The 19,908-nt window shown below is 56.0% G+C and overlaps 1 protein-coding gene and 1 long non-coding RNA gene across 8 annotated transcripts in view; one reads left to right on the forward strand and one right to left on the reverse strand.

The window, feature by feature from the left end:
• Positions 1 to 18,153, forward strand: part of TTLL1 (TTL family tubulin polyglutamylase complex subunit L1) — a 31,132-nt gene extending 12,979 nt beyond the window's left edge. For 5 of the 7 annotated variants that reach the window (XM_058741108.1, XM_058741107.1, XM_058741111.1 and 2 more), the window contains 9 exons: positions 1,432 to 1,640; positions 2,310 to 2,490; positions 3,115 to 3,249; positions 3,837 to 3,945; positions 9,206 to 9,349; positions 11,325 to 11,411; positions 13,072 to 13,235; positions 17,355 to 17,408; positions 17,880 to 18,153. In XM_058741108.1, the coding sequence (XP_058597091.1) occupies positions 1,432 to 1,640; positions 2,310 to 2,490; positions 3,115 to 3,249; positions 3,837 to 3,945; positions 9,206 to 9,349; positions 11,325 to 11,411; positions 13,072 to 13,235; positions 17,355 to 17,408; positions 17,880 to 18,009 (1,213 nt within the window). In that variant the 3' untranslated portion in view covers positions 18,010 to 18,153. The remainder of the gene's footprint in view (positions 1 to 1,431; positions 1,641 to 2,309; positions 2,491 to 3,114; positions 3,250 to 3,836; positions 3,946 to 9,205; positions 9,350 to 11,324; positions 11,412 to 13,071; positions 13,236 to 17,354; positions 17,409 to 17,879) is intronic. The other 2 variants (XM_058741106.1, XM_058741105.1) reach the window with 2 other exon arrangements.
• On the reverse strand, positions 13,234 to 19,524 carry LOC131518741 (uncharacterized). The gene is made up of 3 exons (XR_009265265.1): positions 19,281 to 19,524; positions 14,040 to 15,441; positions 13,234 to 13,779 (listed from the first exon to the last, which is right to left on the reverse strand). It is a non-coding gene; the product is annotated as an uncharacterized LOC131518741 (long non-coding RNA).
• Positions 19,525 to 19,908: the final 384 nt, after the last annotated feature.

Below are 19,908 nucleotides of genomic sequence, written 5' to 3' on the forward strand. Positions count from 1 at the left end.
CTCTTTAAAATTTTTTTTTAACATTTATTTATTTTTGAGAGACAGAGCACGAGTGGGGGAGGAGCAGAGAGAAAGAGACACAGAATCCGAAGCAGGTTCCAAGCTCTGAGCCATCAGCACAGAGCCCAACGTGGGGCTCGAACTCATGAACCACGAGGTCGTGACCTGAGCTGAAGTCGGATGCTCAACCGACTGAGCCACCAAGGCGCCCCAGTAGGATATCATATATTAAGAAGTCCGTAACTGTTAGACATTCTTACAGGAGCATTTTGGTTGGAATATCGTGTCTGGGAATTGCTTCCAAATCAGCCAGTGCCGTGGGGCACAAGTGGGGTACAATCAAGACAAGACCGGTGCCTGGTTGCAGCCCCTAAAGCGAGCAATGGGTTCTCTCACACTTTCCTCTCTGCTTTTGCTTGTGGTTGAGCTCTTTCGTAATGAAAAGTTTGAAAACTCCCCCATCATTCTAATGATCATAGACTCAGAAGAGACCCTTTGGGTGCTTGGGGCCCTCTGTAGGTTGGTGCCCGGGGTGGGGTGGGGTGGGGGCCTAGAGCAAGAAGCCATGCCAGCCTGCCTTGCCTGTGGCTCCCTTGTGAGTGCCAGTCCAGTCCTCCCTGCTCCCTCCCTCCCTGCCTCTCTGAGGGGCTGGTAGGGTGGAGGGGTGTGTCCGGGAGGCTGGGTTTCTTAGAGGATTAGAGGGAATCAATTTCTTTTTCAACCGTCCTCATTTACTCGGGTGCTGGCCTGTCATCGGTTTCTACAAGAATATGACCCAGAGCCCTTAAATCACCCTGTGATTTTTTTTTTTAAGTTTATTTATTTGTTTTGAGATGAGACCACGCAACCGGGATAAGGGCAGAGAGAGAGGGACAGAGAATCCCAAGCTGACTCTGCACTGTCAGCCCAGAGCCTGATGCAGGGCTCAAACCCACGAACCGTGAGATCATGACCTGAGCCAAAACCAGGAGTCCGACGCTTAACCGACTGAGCCACCACCCAGGCGCCCCTGCCCTGTGATTTTGGTTTAAAGGGGTCCGGGTGCTTCTTGACTTTGGGTGCAAATACTGTGTAAATGATTTTCCGGATTTCAGAGTCTGAAGGAGGCCATTTTTCGTTAGTTTGTAATCAGCAGTCAATGGTATCGTTGATTCATCAGTAAGCATTTATTGAGTATCTCCTCTGTGCTGGGCAATGACACTGCCCACTGTAAGGCGGACTCAGAATTGCTCCTGCCTCAGTTCAGGTTCAGGTCACAGCCGGTCACCAGACCCAACGCTGTGCCGCTGTGGCCCGGGCATCTCCGGGTCTGGGTGCTGGGACTCAGGGAACAGGCCAGCCCTTCTGGTCGCGAGCTTTAGTGAGAACTGCCACCACGGGGACCTCCTCTGAGCTTTCGCCCTGCACGTCCCTTCTGTGCTTCTCTTTTAGGATGACTGTGCAAACCATCCGAAACGTTTTTAGTGTCGAAACTGGTTATCGGCTCTCAGATGATCAAATAGTCAACCATTTTCCGAACCACTATGAACTGACCCGGAAGGATCTGATGGTGAAGAATATTAAAAGATACAGGAAGGAGCTGGAGAAAGAAGGGAGTCCTCTGGCAGAAAAAGATGAAAACGGGAAATACCTCTATCTGGGTTTGTGCCTTTTTCACTGGGCTCGTGTGTTGAATGAATCCTAGAGTTCCTTAGTCACACGAGCTACCGGGATGGCGACTGCTGGCTTTGGTGGGTGAACATGTTCGCGCCAGCTGTGACAGGCGCCTCTCTCATTCCACGTGTGTCTGGAATGGGCAGGCTGGGGCTCACGTTGGGATCTGAGTTTCCATGGGTGCCCAGGGAATGCGGTGCATGCGAGGGAGAGAGTGTCCCCGGTGTGTGGATGGAGGGAAACGGCGTGAGCTGCAAGCTGCATTTTGGGATTCACGGTCACTACCGCATCTGGCTGTTCCCAGGGGGAACGGCGTGTCCCTGTTCCATCTGGTGGGCTGGCCTGCCGGATAGTTCCAGAATCCTTTTACCTACCTGGGAAAAATTGTATAACCAATCTCTCTGGGCCTCCGTTTCCTCATCTGATAAATGGGAACGACAACAGGTTGCCGTGGGCATTACAGGTTTGTAAAGCGCTTAGCACACGGGCAATGAGGTTATTGTACGGGGACTGAACGGCACAGGGCCTTGATCTTCAGACGCTGGCTTGGGGCAGAGGGCACGAAGCAGCCTCCGGGAAGGCCGTGGCAGTGTGTTTCCGTCCGTGGCCGCTGTTGGGCTAGCTCACCCGCCGCCGTCCTCTTTTTCACCTTGCAGACTTTGTTCCGGTCACCTACATGCTGCCCGCGGACTACAACCTGTTCGTGGAGGAGTTCAGGAAAAGCCCCTCCAGCACCTGGATCATGAAACCTTGTGGCAAAGCCCAGGGAAAGGGCATCTTTTTGATCAACAAGCTCTCGCAGATCAAAAAGTGGTCCCGGGACAGCAAAACATCTTCGTGAGTGCACCTGCTTAAGATCAGGGCCCAGGGTGTGTGGGTCTGAATCTCTGTCTACACTTACCGTCTGAGGACCTTTTGTTTTGTGGACGCTTACATGCTTTACCTGGGTAAACTGGGGACAGTAGCAGCACCATCACAGGGGCAAGACGGGGATGGGACAGGCGAACACGGGAGTGTCTGTGATCAGCGACAGGGGTAGCGCGAGGCCGCGTCAGGTCAGGTCTCTGCCCAGCGTTCGAGGGCTCCCCAGAACTGAGATACCAGGCCAGGCGGCTTTGTCTGGGGCCCGCCCTGCCTCTGTGGGTCCTGAACTGTACAGAGGTGCTGGAGGTGGTTCTCTCCTGGAGGGCTGGTGGCTCACCGTTCCCGGGCGTGGCAGGGTCACCTTCTCCCTGTGCGGAGCACTGAAGTTTGAGTTTGACCCCCAGGTGGGTCAGGCGCAGGGAGCACTTCCCTGGTGGGTTCCCGGGGCAGGGAGGGGCTGCCGGCACTGTCCTCTGGGGCGGGGTCTCAGGCTTGGGGGCTCCCGCGTGGACGCCAGCTCACCGCCGTCTTCTCCCCCGACACGACGGGGGCCTTTGGACTCTGCCATCTAATTTTGACCGTCTCCGCCGCCCTTAGGTTTGTGACCCAGTCCACCAAGGAGGCCTACGTGATCTCCCTGTACATTAACAACCCGCTGCTGATCGGCGGGAGGAAGTTTGACCTGCGCTTGTACGTGCTGGTGTCTACGTACCGCCCACTGCGCTGTTACATGTGAGAGTCGCTGGGGTTTTGTCCTGTTGGTCGGCAGCTCACGAGACGCAGCCCTTCAGAGACAAAGTAGATTAGCGGCGTGGGGGGTGACTGCTGGCGGTCACAGGGTTTCTCGGTCGTGGTAGTGGCCCCACAAATCTCAGGATACCGAGAACCACCGCGTCATACGCTTTAGGCGGGGGAGTCCTGTGGCCTGGGAATTGTACCTTAGCGTGACCGTTCGAAGAAAAGAACCGTAAAAAATGAAAAAGCAGCTCTTTTAACGGCCTGAATCAAAAAGCAGGTCTTTCTATTATTATTTTTTTTAATGTTTATTTATGAGAGAAAGAGAGTGTGAGCAGGGGAGGGTCAGAGAGAGCAGGGAGACACAGAACCCGAAGCAGGCTCCAGCCTCCGAGCGGTCAGCACAGAGCCCGATGTGGGGCTCGAAGCCGCGAACCGTGAGATCTTGACCTGAGCCGAGGTCGGACGCCTGACCGGCTGAGTCCCCCAGATGCTCCAAAAAGCGGCTCTTGTAAGAGAACAAAGTGTTCGGTCTTATCTGTGCTTCTCCTCAGCGTGCTGACGCGGTCTGAATTCCCACGCAGGTATAAACTTGGATTCTGCCGCTTCTGCACGGTGAAGTACACCCCAAGCACCAGCGAGCTGGACAACATGTTTGTTCATCTCACCAACGTCGCCATCCAGAAGCACGGGGTGAGTGCGTCCCTTCGCTGGAGCTTACGGAAATGGGCTGCTTTTGTGGGTTTCTCTCTCCTTCTTTTCGCGTGCGCGGGCGAAGCGGGTCCGGGAGCCGGATTCCAGATGCCCTGGCACTCGTGAGGAGTGGGAGCTTTAAGGGTCTGGCACATCAGCCCTTCTGGTTCCGTGGCCGTGGGCACGTCAGTTGGAACTCTCGGAGCCTCGGTTTCTCCATTTGTGAAAGGAGATCCTGTTACCCCCTCATGGGGGTGGCGGAAGGATTCACGAGAGGGCTCCTGCGTGGCCGTTCATTCAGCAAAGTCTCCCTGAGCACCTGTCTGGGTTGGTCTCGTGCTGAGTGCCAGGGCTACGTTGATGGTCCCCACTCACGGAGCCTGGCCCGTAGGGGAAGACGGCCGTCAAGTAATCACACTGGTGAATGTGTCATCACAAACTGAGCCGCGTGCTCTCAAGCTAGGGGACGCAGATCCGGAAGAGCATGGAATGAAGTCCCTGGTCCAGGTGGCCGGAGAAGGCTTCCGTGTGCAGAAATGCTCAAGCAGAGACCTGAAGTATAAGCGGGGGTTACCCGGGTGGAGGTGGGAAAGGAACGTTCTAGCAGAGGGTATAGCCTGTGCCGGGATCCCATGGCAGGAAGGAGCGTTGCAGGAGCTGAGAGACGGCCAGGGTGGCTGGAGCCCCCAGACCAAGGGTGGTGGAGTTAGAGGTACCTGGTGAGGCCAGCGAGGCCGGGCCCCAGGACCTTGTCGGTTCTGTGTGGGCTTTGGGGCTTTAATCTGGTCCTAACAAAAATGTCCTGAAGGTCTCATTTCTTTATGAAAGACTCTTCTGTTTGGATCTTGCTTGATTGGAGGCCTTGAGTATCCTGGTCCTTTTTGTATAATTTGAGTGGAAAGAGGGTAAGCATTGATAGAAAACAAGCTTCTTTTTCTTTCTTTCTTTTTTTAAGTTTATTGTTTTAGTAATCTCTGTGCCCACTGTGGGGCTCACATGACCCCAAGATTAATAGTTGTATGCTCTTGGGGCACCTGGGTGGCTCAGTTGGTTAAGCATTCAACTTCGGCTTAGGTCATGATCTTGCAGTTTGTGGGTTTGAGCCCCGGGTCAGTCTCTGTGCTGACAGCTTGGAACCTGGAGCCTGCTTTGGATTCTGTGTCTCCGTCTCCGTCTCTGGCCCTCCCCCACTCAGGCTCTGTCTCTCTCCTACGAAAACAAATAAACATTAAAAACAATATATTTAAAAAAGGGTGGCATGCTCTTCCGACTGAGCCAGCTAGACGCCCCCAAACCAAGCTTTTCTGAGTCACCTACTGAAGGGTTTGTTCAGAGCAGCATGGGCTCAGTCCCCCATCTGTCACTTCTCTCTGTGTGACTTGGGCAAGTCACACGGCCTCCCTGGGCCTCCTCATCTGCAAACAGAGCCCTGGTATTACCTTGCTGGTAATGAAATGACAATGGCCACCATTTACTGAGGGCCTTGACGGTCTTCTGTGTGAGGCCAACCCTGGTTCACTGTACCTCGGGTTTCCCTGGGAGCGAACTTCTGAGCATCACTGTTACATGGTCAAGATTAGAGGAGAAAGGATGGCTTGGCCAGAACTTTATTCAGAAGAACTGGAACAACGGAGACTCCTGGCCGGCTCAGTAAGTGGAGTGTGAGACTCTTGATCTCCAGGTTGTAACTCCGAGCCCCACGTTGGGTGTAGAGATTACTTAATAAAATCTTGGAGTGCCTGGGTGGCTCAGTTGGTTAAGCATCCGACTTCAGCTCAGGTCATGATCTCACGGTTCGTGGGTTCAAGCCCTGTGTCGGGCTCGGTGCTGACAGCTCGGAGCCTGGAGCCTACTTGGGATTGTGTCTCCCTCTCTCTCTGCCCCTCTCCCGCTCACACTCTGAGTCTCTCTCTCAGGGAGAGAGATAAATAAAAATAAATAAAACATCAAATAATAAGTAAACGTCAAAAAAATGTAAACAATAAAATAAAATCTTGAAAAAAAATGAATTGGGAAAATGAGTTTTCAGGGGACGCAGCCGTTTGGAGAAAGCTGAGCAATGACATAAGGCCCTTTGTAGCCAAGTTAGTGAGGCCTCGGTGTGGGTGTGGCCAGTGGGTATGGGTGTGGCCAGTGGGTGTGGGTGTGGCCAGTGACCCGCCTCCAGTCCTCTTGGTTTCTCTGAGGACAGTGCAGAATATGTTGGCCTGCCCCAACCCCCCCTTGGATTGCAGGGCCACACTGACATTGGGAGGGCTCCATTTGATGGGCCTTCTCAGGACACCAGTCAGCTGAGTCACTGCTGCATCAATAAGAAACAGAAGTCACTTTTTTTTAACCCGTGGAAGGAGAGAGCAGAAGGCAGGACCTTAGCTTGGCATCGCCGCAGTGTTCCAGAAGCCTCTGTGCCGTCCCTGTCGGTTCTGTTGGTAAATGCTTAGCCTTTTAACATGAGGAAGTCCTTCCTCTGAGGAGACTACTTACTGGTAGCCTCACGTGGCCCCGATTCAGAATCGCACGAAGGACAGATGTCACACGGGACACTGACACGTCAAGCAGTCGACAGCTGCATCTCCCGAGTGTCCCTGGGTGCAGAGCATAGCCCGACACCTGGGACAGAGATGCCCTTGGACAGCCTGCCCTCAGGAGGCTCAGAGACCAGCAGGGGAGGCAGATCACAGAAGACTGAAGATAAGGGAGGCTGCAGGGCTGCGGACGGGGTGCAGGAGTATGGGGCGGGGGGCACCAGGAGGCGGGATCAATCCAGCAGGCAGAGAAGGGGATGGAAAGATCAGGGGTGCATCCCGACATGGGCAGTGTTTGCAGATTGATTTGATAGAGTGTCCTGGAGTAAATCTGATAAACTAGTGTTGCTACAGTCCTAACAGCAGGACACATTTCCTCGCTTCTTAGGTCTGTGCTTGTGGAAGACAGTGTTTTGCTGTGTATACTTTGTACGTCTAGAACTTTTATCTTTTTTTTTTTTATTTCTTTTTTTAATGTTTATTTAAAAAAAATTTTTTTAACGTTTTTATTTATTTTTGAGACAGAGAGAGACAGAGCATGAACAGGGGAGGGGCAGAGAGAGAGGGAGACACAGAATCTGAAACAGGCTCCAGGCTCTGAGCCGTCAGCCCGGAGCCCGACGCGGGGCTCGAACCCACGGACCGCGAGATCGTGACCGAGCCGAAGTCGGCCGCTTAACCGACTGAGCCACCCAGGCGCCCCTGTTTATTTATTTTTTTTGAGGGTGAGTGGGGGCGGGACGGGGGGCAAAGAGAGAGGGAGACACAGAATCCGAAGCAGGCTCCAGGCTCTGAGCCGTCAGCACAGAGCCCGACGCGGGACTCGAACTCACGGACTGCGAGATCACGACCTGAGCTGAAGTCGGACGCTTAACCGACTGAGCCACCCAGGCGCCCCTAGAACTTTATCTTTAAAGTAAACTTTTCTTGCTAGTGAGAATCTGTAACTGGAAAAAGAAAGGTGTGGGTGGGCAGGTAGCCTGGTTTCCCTGTAACTTCTCCGAGTCCCTGTTTTTGGGGTACGGACACTGAGTTATTAGAGAGACCATTTGAGGTGAACATGCCTGGGTAGCTCGTCTTGTAAGGTATCTAAGTGAAGCTGATGTGTAAATGTGTCTCTGACCTCAAAAGTATTTTTTTTAACGTGGTTAATTCTGTTTTCCTATGAAAACCAAGTCCGTTTTGAGTCGGTGGTGTTTGTCCTTTCTTAGGCTGGTTTTCTTTTCATTTCTTTTCAAAAGTTCTCAACTTTTTATTTAGGAGAGTGAAACCTAGCCTCACAACCTCCAGATGTACTTCGGGATTTTTAGCTTTTTGCCTCCCAAAAAAGAGGAGTGAGGTAGAGATTTCATGTTTAGAGTCAGAGAAATAGACAGCGCTCCGGATGGGGGGTGGAAAAGCCAGGCTCGGGTCCCAGCTCCCTCACAGCCTGCGTGGAACCCTGGGCAGGTCAGGTAACCTCCCCGAGCCCGAGTCCTCTTTCGCACAGACGGGATGTTGTGAGCAGCTGTGTGGTGCTCTTGGACCACGGTGCCTGGCACCGGCCTGTCTCAGGTTGGGCTCTCTGGAAGCAGACTCGGAGGCAGAAATGAATGCATGGGGGGTTTGCTGGGGCAACATGGGGAGGGCAGGGGGGTGAGGACAGGGCAGAGGGAGGGTCGAGCTGGGGCGCAGCTGCAGCAGGGGCCGAGATTCCCTGGCATCAGCCCGTCACGGACTACGGGCCGCTGGGGCGGGCGTGACCTTGGACTGTTCTGCTCCCCTTAGCCAAGGGCAGCTCCCAGCGAGGGTCTCCGCCAGAAGAGGGAGTGTCTTGATCTTGAAGGGGGGTCTGAGTGACATACTCCACCCTCATTGCAGGGTATGAATTGCTAATTATGAGTGAACTACAGAGGTGGTGTTTCTTTTTTTTTTTTTTTTTTTTTTTTTATATTTTTTTTCAACGTTTTTTATTTATTTTTGGGACAGAGAGAGACAGAGCATGAACGGGGGAGGGGCAGAGAGAGAGGGAGACACAGAATCGGAAACAGGCTCCAGGCTCCGAGCCATCGGCCCAGAGCCCGACGCGGGGCTCGAACTCACGGACCGCGAGATCGTGACCCGGCTGAAGTCGGACGCTTAACCGACTGCGCCACCCAGGCGCCCCGTGTTTCTTTTTTTTTAATTATTTTTTTAAAGTTTATTTTGAGAGAGAGCACGAGTGGGATGGGGCAGAGAGAGAGGAGAGGGAATCCCAAATAGGTTCTGCACTGTTGGCACAGAGCTCGATGTGGGGCTCGAACTCGTGAATCCTGAGATTGTGACCTGAGCCGAAACCAAGAGTCGGGCACTTAACCGACTGAGCCCCCCAGGTGCCCAGAGATGGGTATTTTTTTTTTTTTTAATTTTTTTTTTTTTTTTTTAATTTTTGAGAGAGACAGAGCATGAGCGGGGGAGGGGCAGAGAGTGAGGGAGACACAGAATCCAAAGCAGGCTCCAGGTTCCGAGCCGTCAGCACAGAGCCCGACGCAGGGCTCGAACTCACGAACCGTGAGATCACGGCCTGAGCCAAAGTCGGGCACTTAACCGACTGAGCCCCCCAGGCGCCCAGAGGTGGGTATTTTAAACCAAGCCCCGTATAGGAGGTCCAGGTCCTCACGGGGCAGGAGCACCCAGCACCGTTCTAGGGTGAGAGAGCAAGTGCTGGGGCCCTCAGGGTGCATTGCCTGGGGCCCCGTGTCCTTTCCCGTCGCCAGGAGGACTACAACCACATCCACGGGGGCAAGTGGACGGTGAACAACCTGCGGCTGTACCTGGAGAGCACCCGAGGCAAGGAGGTGACCGGCAAGCTGTTCGACGAGATCCACTGGATCGTCGTACAGTCGCTGAAGGCCGTGGCGGTGAGAGAAGGGCGGGGGTCGGGCCTGGGAGCCGCCGAGTGGGGCGGGGAGGGCTGCTGGTTCTTTGGCCACGGAGACTCGTCTTTACGGGCCCACCTCCCTCATGGCCACACGTCTGCCAGAGGCGGGGGCAGCTTGGCGGAGGGAGAGGGGCCAGCTTCCGGCCAGGTGCTGCCCAGGGCGTACCGGGTGCCGGGCCTTCCGCGGCAGCCGCCGGCCCAGGCGAGTCCTGCCGGTGTCCCCTGCAGCCCGTCTGTGCCATCGGATCGAGGGGGCGTGTTTTGGCGTAAGCTGCTGGTCAGAGGTGGACTCGCGGTGGCCTCCTCGAGTTTAGGCCTCCCGCTCTGTGAGGTCATGGACGTCGGGGTGCTAGAAACCCACCTCCCTGTTGCCCCAAGCGTGCTCCTCGTAGGCTGGCTCGCAGTCCCCGTTGGTGTCTTATTTTGCTGTGCCGAAGCAGGTGTGCGGCTGGTTTTGAGGGAACGGGAAGGAATAAACAGCAGGCCACCGGTGCGCGGGCGGCTGTGCCCCGAGCTTCACATGTGGGCTCCCAGATGCTCATCACCCCGCGACTCAGAAGCAAAACGGAGGCCCGGCCCCGGAGTGGGGAAGCGCGGGGACAGGCGTTGGGGCCCAGGCCTGCCGAGGGGGCTCCCAACAGACCGGCCCAGTGGGTGTGACACCCGAGGGCACTCGGCCCGGCTCGGAGAGTAGGCGGCACGTCCCTTGGAGGGTGTATGCCCAGCCCCTCTGAGCCTCGGAGGCCGTCTCTGGGAAACCGGGAGACAGTGGGGTGGGGGCTGGGGGAGCTAGCAACCTCCTGTCCTGCACAGGCTGCTGGGACGGTGGTGTGGGCAGTGGCCGGGGTAGGACCACTCTCCGGCAAGATGCGGGCCCACTGACTCCCCTGGGAAACCAGCCTCTGCCCCCCCAGCCTAGCTTTCCTCCAGTGAGTGAGGCTGGACTGGCCTGTATCCCCCTCAGGAGTTTTTGGTTCTAGATCCAGCATTTGAAGTAGAGTCCACACGCCCACTAATGTGTGAAAAGGCCTCACTGCTGTGTCTGTGGGCTTTACTCACTGTGGGGGACAGCAGGGTCCCCAGGTGTATGTGACATGGCTGCTTGCTAGGCCTTCCCACAGGTTTTCATCCAAGCAGCCTCGGTGGGGCCTGGGGACCTGCATTGTAAGCGAGCGGCTGGCAGGGTTTTTTATGTACCTGGAAAACAGTTTATAAAGTGGAATTGAAAGTTAAAAAGAGGGGCGCCCGGGTGGCTCAGTGGGTTAAGCGTCGGACTTCAGCTCAGATCAGGATCTCGTGGTCTGTGGGTTCGAGCCCCGCGTCGGGCTCTGTGCTGACGGCTCAGAGCCTGGAGCCTGCTTGGGCCTCTGTGTCTCCCTCTCTCTGCCCCTCCCCGCTCATGCTCTGTCTCTCTCTGTCTCAAAAATAAATAAACATTTAAAAGTTTTTAAAATAAAAATGGAACGAAAAAAATTAAAAAGAAAATCCCCAAATTTTTAGTAAACAGATTGGCTTGTCAAAGAGAACAGAGGTTCATAGCCTGGCTCCCCGCATCCCTAAGGACCTGAGAAGGGCCTGTGACGAGGTTGCACAGGCCTGCACTCTGGAGCTGGGCTTCTGTCCACTCTGAGGACAGTCCCATGCCAACAGATACATGGTTGCTTTGATCAAGCCTGTGATGAGTGAGACCCGGAGACGCCGGTAATCGCTTCAGGAAGTGCCCTCAGAGGCCGAGGGAAGTTTCCGAGTCTGGGCCCTGTGGGAGGAGCCGGGGAAGGATGGGAGGCAGCACTGGGGGTGGAGGTGGGGAGCGCTGATCTTGGTGGTGAGACCCCATACGTCACGTCGGGACCCCGAGCAGGTCCTGCCCCGTGACCTGCCCTGTGTCCGGGGCGGTGGTCCCAGACGGGCCCTCCCGAGGCTGGCTGTACAAGACGCTAGTTCCTGTCTTACAGCCGGTGATGAACAACGACAAACACTGCTTCGAGTGCTATGGCTATGACATCATCATCGACGACAAGCTGAAGCCCTGGCTGATTGAGGTAACCGCCCGCAGGAGCGCGTGTGGCCGGTCGCCCTCCCAGCTGCCTCTGCCCCGTCTCTCAGGCCAGGCGGCAGGGCCGGGGCACGTGAGGCTCTGGAAGGTGACGGGGACAGACGGGCAGGTCGGACAAGTTTGCTGATGGTGGACAGTGGGAGCCGCCCCTGCAGGAAGCTGCCGGAAGAGTCAGGTTATCAGGGAGCAAACTTCCAAAACAGCACTCCCCGCGTTACTTCTTACGCTGTCCAACCCGCGTGTGCAGAGATACACACAGATATGTAGAGAGATCGACAGACGCGTGTGTAAAATATTTACGTGCTCTGGTTTTCCGTTTCAGAAGTTCAGTGCGCTAGCCATTGCGCTACAGAGCCCTTTTTTTCCATTTTAAAGCGAGTCACTTGAATGGCAGTCAAGCTTTCCTTGATGAGCTAGGACCTTAATTGGGAATATGACGAATACTCCTTCTAGCATAACAGACCTTAATTGTAGCCTATTTATGATAATTAGGGCATGACGATATGCTACAGTGGTAATTTCAAGGGCGCCTGAGGTTCATGCAGCCCCTTTGTATACGTTAGATACCCTACCAGCAGCACGAAGACACAGCCTGACTGTTTGGGAGAAACCGAGTAACTTGCAGGTTTTTGCCTCCACTCTGCCGTGGCCTGAGGAAGCAGCTAACCAAGGTCATTACAGCTGTGCCTGAAGTGGAGTAAATAGCTGGTGACTGAGGGCCTGCGGGACTCTCCACACAGTCCGTGCATTTTAACCTGCGGACTCCTGACGTTGCTTAGCTCCTCAGAGGCCTTAGGGGACTAACCTTCCGTTTATCAGATGGGTTCCATTTGTCAGAATGTTGCTTTATTGGTGAGGTATTACTCTCTTCGCCAAAAAGGGGCCCACTGGGGACGCCTGACTGGCCCATTCGGTGGAACATGTGACTCTTGATCTCGGGGTTGTGAGTTCGAGCCCCACGTTGGGTGTTGAGATTGCTTAAAAGGCAGAGCGGAGGGGACGCATTCCTTTTTTTTTTTTAATTTTTTTTTAATCTTTATTATTTATTTTTGAGAGAGAGAGAGAGTATGAGCAGGGGAGGGGCAGAGAGAGAGGGAGACGCAGAATCAGAGGCAGGCTCCAGGCTCCCAGCTGGTAGCACAGAGCCCGACGTGGGGCTTGAATCCACGAACCGTGAGATCATGACCCGAGCCGAAGTCGGACACTTAACCGACTGAGCCACCCAGGCGCCCCGGGGACACATGACTTTTTACTTCAACCCACGATGCTACTTAGGGTAATTGGGTTTGCTGATTCTAGCAAAGCTCTGAGTGGCTTCCAATACTTGGGGGAGAGTGTCTACACAGGTAGACACGGAGGTTAGGTTTATGATCTGCATTCACTTAACATTTTTATCTGTGTGCTGAGCGATTTGTAGGTCATAATCCCAACCTGTGTCTGACTTTTTATATTTCATCTAACAGCTGAATGAAAGTAGGATCCTAAAACGCTTCCTATACAAGGTGCCTGAAGATACTATACATTAACGGGACGAATTGACAATTTTGCCTAAAACGCACGGTAGCCCGCGTTTTCCTCTGCAGTGTGTGTTTTCATGCCAAAGGAGCCAGTGATCCACGTGAAGAGTGATTCCTTTCCTCTCGTAGGTGAACGCGTCCCCGTCTCTCACCTCCAGCACCGCCAACGACCGAATCCTTAAGTATAACCTGATCAATGACACCCTCAATATCGCAGTCCCTAATGGCGAGATTCCAGACTGTAAATGGAACAAATCACCCCCGAAGGAAGTTCTTGGCAATTACGAAATTCTGTAAGTTTGCGTGCGGACCGGGCAGCCGTCCTCGTGTGTGTCAGACGGAGGGGTGGCAAGGCCCAGCTTGGATTTTCTGGTTGTGTGTGGACTTGCCTTGTTTGGGCTGAGTCTTTCTTTTACTAACAGTGTTCCGGGATAGATCACGTTGTCGCGAAAAAACGGGTATTAAACTAAGGTCTTTGTCTAGGCCTTTTGTTTGATAAGCATTCATGAAGCGTTTGCCATATGCTGGGCACCTTGTAAGGTGGGAACAGGAGATCTCTGTGGCTTACCTCCCACCCCCCACCCCGGGCCCAGCTCGCACCCAGGCCCCGCCACTTGGAGCTGTATGACATTGAGGAACTCTGCAACTCTTTGAGCCTCAGTTTGTGTGCCTTTTGAGTGGGGCTGTGGTGCAGAGGGAAAGACAAGAAATGGTAATAATAGTAGCAGGCAGTTGAGGGCTGACCACATGCCAGAAACTGCCAAGGGCTTGACTCACGTGTTCCCGTGCTTCGTTCCCCCAGCCCCCTCCTGAGGTCAGTGTCGTCATTAGCTCCACCTTAGGCATGCGGAGACAAAGGTTTAGAGAGGTGGTGTGGCCCATCGGCAGTGACAAAAAGTGGGAGCAGCGTCAGGAGGGCAGTGGATACATGAAGTACCACTCGTTCGTACCACGGGGTAGCGGGTGGCCACTGACACGTGGCCCCGGAGCTCTGCTGTGGGGCCGGGGACGTTGAGGGAGGAAAGCGCATCCCAGAATCCTTGTTAAACGGGCAGTGGCCTCAGCCCCCCCCCCTCCCCCCCCCAGCGTGGACATACGTCTGTGTGTCGGGCTGCCTCCGTGAGCGTGGGCGAGCCCGGAAACGTGGAGGGCCGCGCATCAGCTTGTCCACACGGATGCTGCCGCCACGGGCCGTGAGGTGTGGAAGGGAGCCGGAGAGAAAAGGGAGATAGCGTCCCGAACTGGAAGGGGCCCGTGTGTCAGGTTCACGTTATGTATTTCTGTGAAAGTAAAAATGCGTGTTTAATGTTTCAAGAAAACAAGGGAAGAAATTTGTAGTGAACTTCTCGCAGCACAAGGTCCCAGGCCCCCAGTTGGAGGCGCTGCGGGCGCGGGGGCTTGGACCGCAGAGCCTCTGCCCTGCGTGGTGTCGATGATGGGCGAGTGGTACAGGGGAGGGTGGAAGGTCAGCTCCGCAGACAAGAGTGTGGAGCCTCCAAGGGCGGCGGAGGGGAGCTTCAAGCGCGAGCGCTCGGTGCCCTTGACCGTTTTCTCCAGCCACGGTCAGCTGCCTGGTCCGAGTGCAGGATGAGCAGAGGGTGGGAAGTGAGCCGCTCTGGGGGCTTGTCAGGCAAGGAGGATGGCGAGAGAGGAGGACGGTGGGAGGGGTGGGAGGTGATCTGAGATCCCGGTGGTTGGAGTCGCTGGGGTGGGGACGCCCGGGAAGCGAGCGGGAGAGGAGCGGTCAGGGTGAGCGTCTGCGGTCCGGGTTTTGCAGGAATGGCGGTTGCTGAACGGGACAAGGTCAGGTGCCGTGGGAATAGTCTGAGCTGGAGGAGGACAAGGTCGTGGGGGGAGGGGGCGCAGGGTCAGGGAACTGGGGTCTCCTCTGTTTGGTCATTGCGGTCGCCGGGGTTGTGCGCCAGGAGCCCGAGCCTTAAGCAGTTAGGGGCAGCGCCGTGGAGGGTTCTGGGTAACCGTGCAAGGAGGGTGGTGGGTCCTCCCGACCCGGGAAGGAGGTTTTGACGAGCGGGGCTCACTCCAGGCCCAGGGGCATGATGGGTGGGAGAGAGAGCACCCCTACGGGCGGGGCTGCAGGGGAGCAATGTCTTCAGGGAGAGCCAGGTTTTAGCACGGGAAGGTGCAGGGGACGTTTCCAGGATGAGGCCGAGGACTCGGGTTTGCTGGCGACGGAGATCTGAGGGCGCGAAGGAAGAGTTTGGGGGGGGGGGGTCAGACTGGAGCGTGTGCGGGGCCTCCGGGGGTGGCAGCGAGGGACGTGCAGGGTGACGTGGAGGAGACGGGGGGCTGAGCCCCGACAGCCTCTGAGGCAGGTGGGGGCAGAGCGTGGGGAGGAGTCTTGCCTCTCACCAGCAGCGTGAGGGACCTGGATCCGCGAGCTCCCAGCCCAGGGTGGTGGGTGGTGGCGCTGCCGGGAGCCCACGGGGGAGGGTGGCAGACACTCTGCTCCCCGTTGAAGATGCGGAGGTCAGAGCCTCCCTGCGGTTAGGTGAAGAGACAGAGAGGTGACCCCCCCTCCCCCCACCAACCCACTCAGCTGCCCTCTCCCCGCCCCATACGTAAGGAAGGCTCCAGCCCAGAGCTGATAGTTCCAGACGCTTCCACTCAGGACTGCTCCCCGTGCTTCAGATGACCTCACGGTTTGTGGCTCACAGCCTCGGCCTCCCTCCCGCAGCAGGAGGCCGGGCCCCGGCTTCCTGCCCAGCTAGGTGCTCTGCCTTCCTGGAGTGTTGCTCCCAGCGGTCCTCCGGGGGTGCCGGCAGGAGGAGGAGGAAGCCGGGGTGCCAGTTAACTGCCCAAGGTCACACGGCTGCTGCCGCCGCCGGCCCCCAGAAATAGGCGCTCTGGTCGCCCTGATTGCCGTCCTGGCCTTCAAGCCATGAGGCCCCGCCCTCTGTGCCTGCGGCCTCCAGGCCCAGGTCTGAAGGTGCTGGGTATACTCGTACAGGCCTCAAAACACTGCCTGAACCCTGCCGATGACTGCCATCCACTTGTCAAAAAGCCAGGGGGAGGGGCGCCTGGGTGGCGCAGTCGGTCGGGCAGCCAACTCTGGATTTCATATCAGGTCATGATTTCGCAGTTCGTGGGATCGAGCCCTGCATTGGGCTCCAAGCTGACGGCACAGAGCCCGCTTGGGATTTTCTCTTTCCTTCTCCCGCTGTCCCTCCCCTGCTGTGCGAGCTGTCTCTCTCGGTCTCTCTCCCTCTCTCAAAATAAGTCAACTGAAAAAAAAAAAAGCCAGGAGGAAAGCCTGCTAGAATGGGAGGGGGCCCTTGAAAACCCTCCTGCATGATTCTCCTCCACATTAGCTCCATCGGGGGCCATCCCGCCCCTGGGAACAGCTCGTCCCAGATGCCAGCTGCTTGCCAAATGCTTGTTTCTGTCAGGTTTGCAAGCTGCACACACCAGCACAAATGCACGGTGAGACCGGTAATCCCTGTGTGGGTCTCCCCCCGCCCCCCCCCCCCCCATCATTCAGTACATTCTCACTGCACACCCGCCCCAGAGCGAGGTGCTGGGGCAACTGCGAGCCAGACGGATGGGGTCACTCCGGCCCTTAGGTCAGCAGCACAGGCACAGAACCGGCAGCAGGTGCCAATGGGTGGGTGCTGACATGCGAACGGGGCGTCCAGGGGCTCTAGCAGTCCCTGGGGTGGAGAGGGGCCTGGGAGGACCCCCCACAGGTGGACCCTCCAGCGTCCCTGGGGAGTCCTCCCTTCGGCATCGTCTCTCCTTAGGGAGAAGGGGGTGACGGGGGTTCCCCTTTGTTGTCCTGATCCCCATCCCGACTGAGAGAAGCCCAACAAACTGGCCTTTCCCCTCCTTGCCCTTCCTTCTCAGCCCCCAGTTTGCCACCAGAAGCACGATGCAGAGACTGTGTTCTGCAGCTTGAGAAGCTTCTGTCCCACACCACACTCGACGTGCAGATTCCGATTCTGGGAATAAACATTTAACAGAAATATACCCTTTTCCCAAAGTGAGCAAAACTCAGCCAACGTGACATAACTCAGCATCTTAGTCCCTGTCGCATTTGGCACGAACGTCTGCTTATCACAGAGGGTCCTCAGTCAGGGCGTGGCCACCAAATGACCCCTGTGAATGAGGTTTCATAGCATACAGAAAGTGGGCATCATAAGGCCCGCTGTTCTGAGTCAGGAGGGTGATGTGAAGTCACGGTGGAGAGAGGAGACCTCGTTCACCAGAGCCTGCACTGCCAGGGCCGGCAAGCGGTGCAGTGGGGTTTCTCCACCCTCACGGACCCCGTAAGAGGGGCTCATCGTGGCGAGAGGGGCCAGGGACTGCCCCGATAGATGTCATCATCGGGCGGGAGCGTCCAGGGTCCCAGCTCAGTTCTTTCCAAGGCGAAAGCCCAGGCTCTGTTTCCTACACAGATCATGCGCTTTCCTACACAGGCCCGGTGCGCGAATGTTAATGGAGAGGGGCGGGTAAGTCGAGGCTGGTGGAGGCGGGATCTAGCCTTTCTTGGGAGGGCCCTGCTTTCTTGTGAGCCTCTCCCTGTCCTGGCCCCCTCCTCCCGGGTGGGTCATTCACACCCCGTTCCGATCTCAACCTGAGTCAGTCATAACCTGCCCCCAGATGCTGTGCGTAAAAATATTTCCGGACGTCAGCTTTCTCCCTCACCACCCTGGTGTCTCACTCATGTTTCCCTTGGGGTCATTGCGCCGTTCCATCTGGTAGCCTTTTATAAGATGTCAGCTGTTCTCGAAAACAGTTTAACAAGGCAGCACGCCTGCGCTCTGTGGCCTCGGGCAGGGTTTGGTGGGCTGGGGGAGGGCAGGGTGGGGGCCGGGCCGCTTCCCTGGCTGCTGCGGGATTCGCCACGCCGCCGCTCAGTGGCCAGTGGCCGTGCGTGGCATTGCTGCTGATGGACCCTGAAGATGTCCCTCTGTTTCCAGCTATGATGAAGAGCTGGCGCAGGGCGACGGGGCTGACCGGGAGCTGAGAAGTCGCCAGGGCCAGTCGCTGGGGCCCAGAGGGGGCCGATCGAGAGACTCGGGGAGAACCGTCCTCACAACCTGGAAGTGACCACCAGGAGGCGCAGAAGACCGCAGCCCGACCCTCCCACATGCTCCCCACACCTGGGCCTATTTTGAAATTTCCTTTTTTCTAGAGCTTTTTTTCCTTTCGTAAGCCCTGTAAATAAATAAAGGCACTTCTTTGAAAGGTTAAGGAGTGTCTCGCGAGAGAGAGGGGCCCTGCTTCTCCATCTCTCTCGCACGGTACTTCGGACCCCAGACGGGGGGATTTTTCGCACCCCAAGCGATTCTGCGCGTCTCCGGCTGGTGCTGGGTGTCCTACGATTTAACTCAATTCTGACACCATCTGCCTGGAGATGACGTCGGATCCCACGGGTGAAGGGCCCACGTCCCGCGAGACGGCCCCTCCCGCGCCCCCACTGATGCGCTTTTGAAGTGACGGTGGGGGTCCGGGGCCCACGGCCAAGAAAGAATTCTTGAGACGTCTTTGGTGCGAAAAGGTGATTCTGTTAAAGCACGTGGACAGGACCCTGAACAGAAAGCTGCACTGGGGTCGTGAGGCGTGACTGGTTCTATACCACAGAGTTAGGGGAGGTGAGGGAAGGCCAAAGGGAGGCCTCCAAAAGGACTTTCAGGGGCTCCTGGGTGGCTCATTCGGTTAAGCGTCGACCTCGGCTCAGGTCATGATCTCACGGTTCTTGAGCCTGAGCCCCGCGTCGGGCTCTGTGCTGACAGCTCAGAGCCTGGAACCTGCTTCCGATTCTGGGTCTCCCTCTCTCCCTGCCCCTCCCCTGCCCCCTCTCTCTCAAAAATGAATAAACATTTAAAACTTTTAAAAAACAAAAGGACTCTCATTGCTAAGGAGGATTCCTAGGATACCTGAGCCTTTGCTTGTCAAGCTAAGATTGTTTTTTTTTCCCTCCAGCAAGCAAAGCATTAACCTTAAGACCCTAGGGACTTCCTGGAGGAATGTTCTCCTCTGTATTTGCCTCAGGTATCTGTCATTGCGCTGCAGGTTACAAGGACGCGTAATTTTATCTACTTTTTCTTCTTGCCTTAGTTCCCCACAGCACTCTGGAGGGGAGGGTGACGTTAGGGCTCCAGGAAATGGAGGCTCGGAGGCTCGTAGGTTTCTGGAGCTTGCTTTGTTTTTCTTGTAAATCGTTAAAACAGTTGCAGACTGACGGAGCCTCCTATCCTGCAGGAGCCTCCTATCCTGCAGGACCGCGATCTCTATCAGGTAATCATTTGTGCTTTCCTTTTTTAGCTTTAGGGCGGCCGCGAGTGCCCGGGGAATGTCACACACAACTTCTGACCTACCTGCTGTAAGTTGGAGGTTCCCACCACCCCTCAGACCCCTCCGAGGGCTTGATTCATTTCCCGGAGTGGCTCACGGAACTCAGGAAAACAGTTTCGCTGCTACCGATTCATCACGGGGGCTGCCACCAGGTCAGCCAGCGAAAGAGAGGCATAAGGCAAGGTGTGCGGGGAAGGGGTGGGGGCGGCCGTGCCCTCCCCGGGTGCACCGGCCTCCCCGCATCAGTGTGTTCACCAGCCCGGGAGCTCTCCGAATTCTGTAGTTCGTATCCCATAGTTCAGGATGTATGAAGGTTTCCTCACATGGTACCGACTGATTAATTAAGTTGTGGACCACTGATGGGTGAATTGATTCCACCCTTTAGCCCCACCTCCTCCCCAGAGAGTGTGGGCAGGGCTGAAAGTGCCAACCCTGGGATCGCTGAGTGGTTCCTCCCGCAACCAGCCCCCTCCAGGCCACCCCGGAGCCCCAGCCACCGCTCAGCCTTTAGCACAAACTGGTTCGTTCGAATCCGAAAAACACCCATTTCAACCTTTGCTATCTGGAGCTATTTCAGGAACTGGGAACACACGAAACGTGATAACAAAGTGATGTCCCTGTAGCTCCTGGAAAGCAAATTAACAAGAGGTT

Source organism: Neofelis nebulosa, chromosome 8, assembly GCF_028018385.1.
Source record: "Neofelis nebulosa isolate mNeoNeb1 chromosome 8, mNeoNeb1.pri, whole genome shotgun sequence".
NCBI classification, from domain to species: Eukaryota; Metazoa; Chordata; class Mammalia; order Carnivora; family Felidae; genus Neofelis; species Neofelis nebulosa.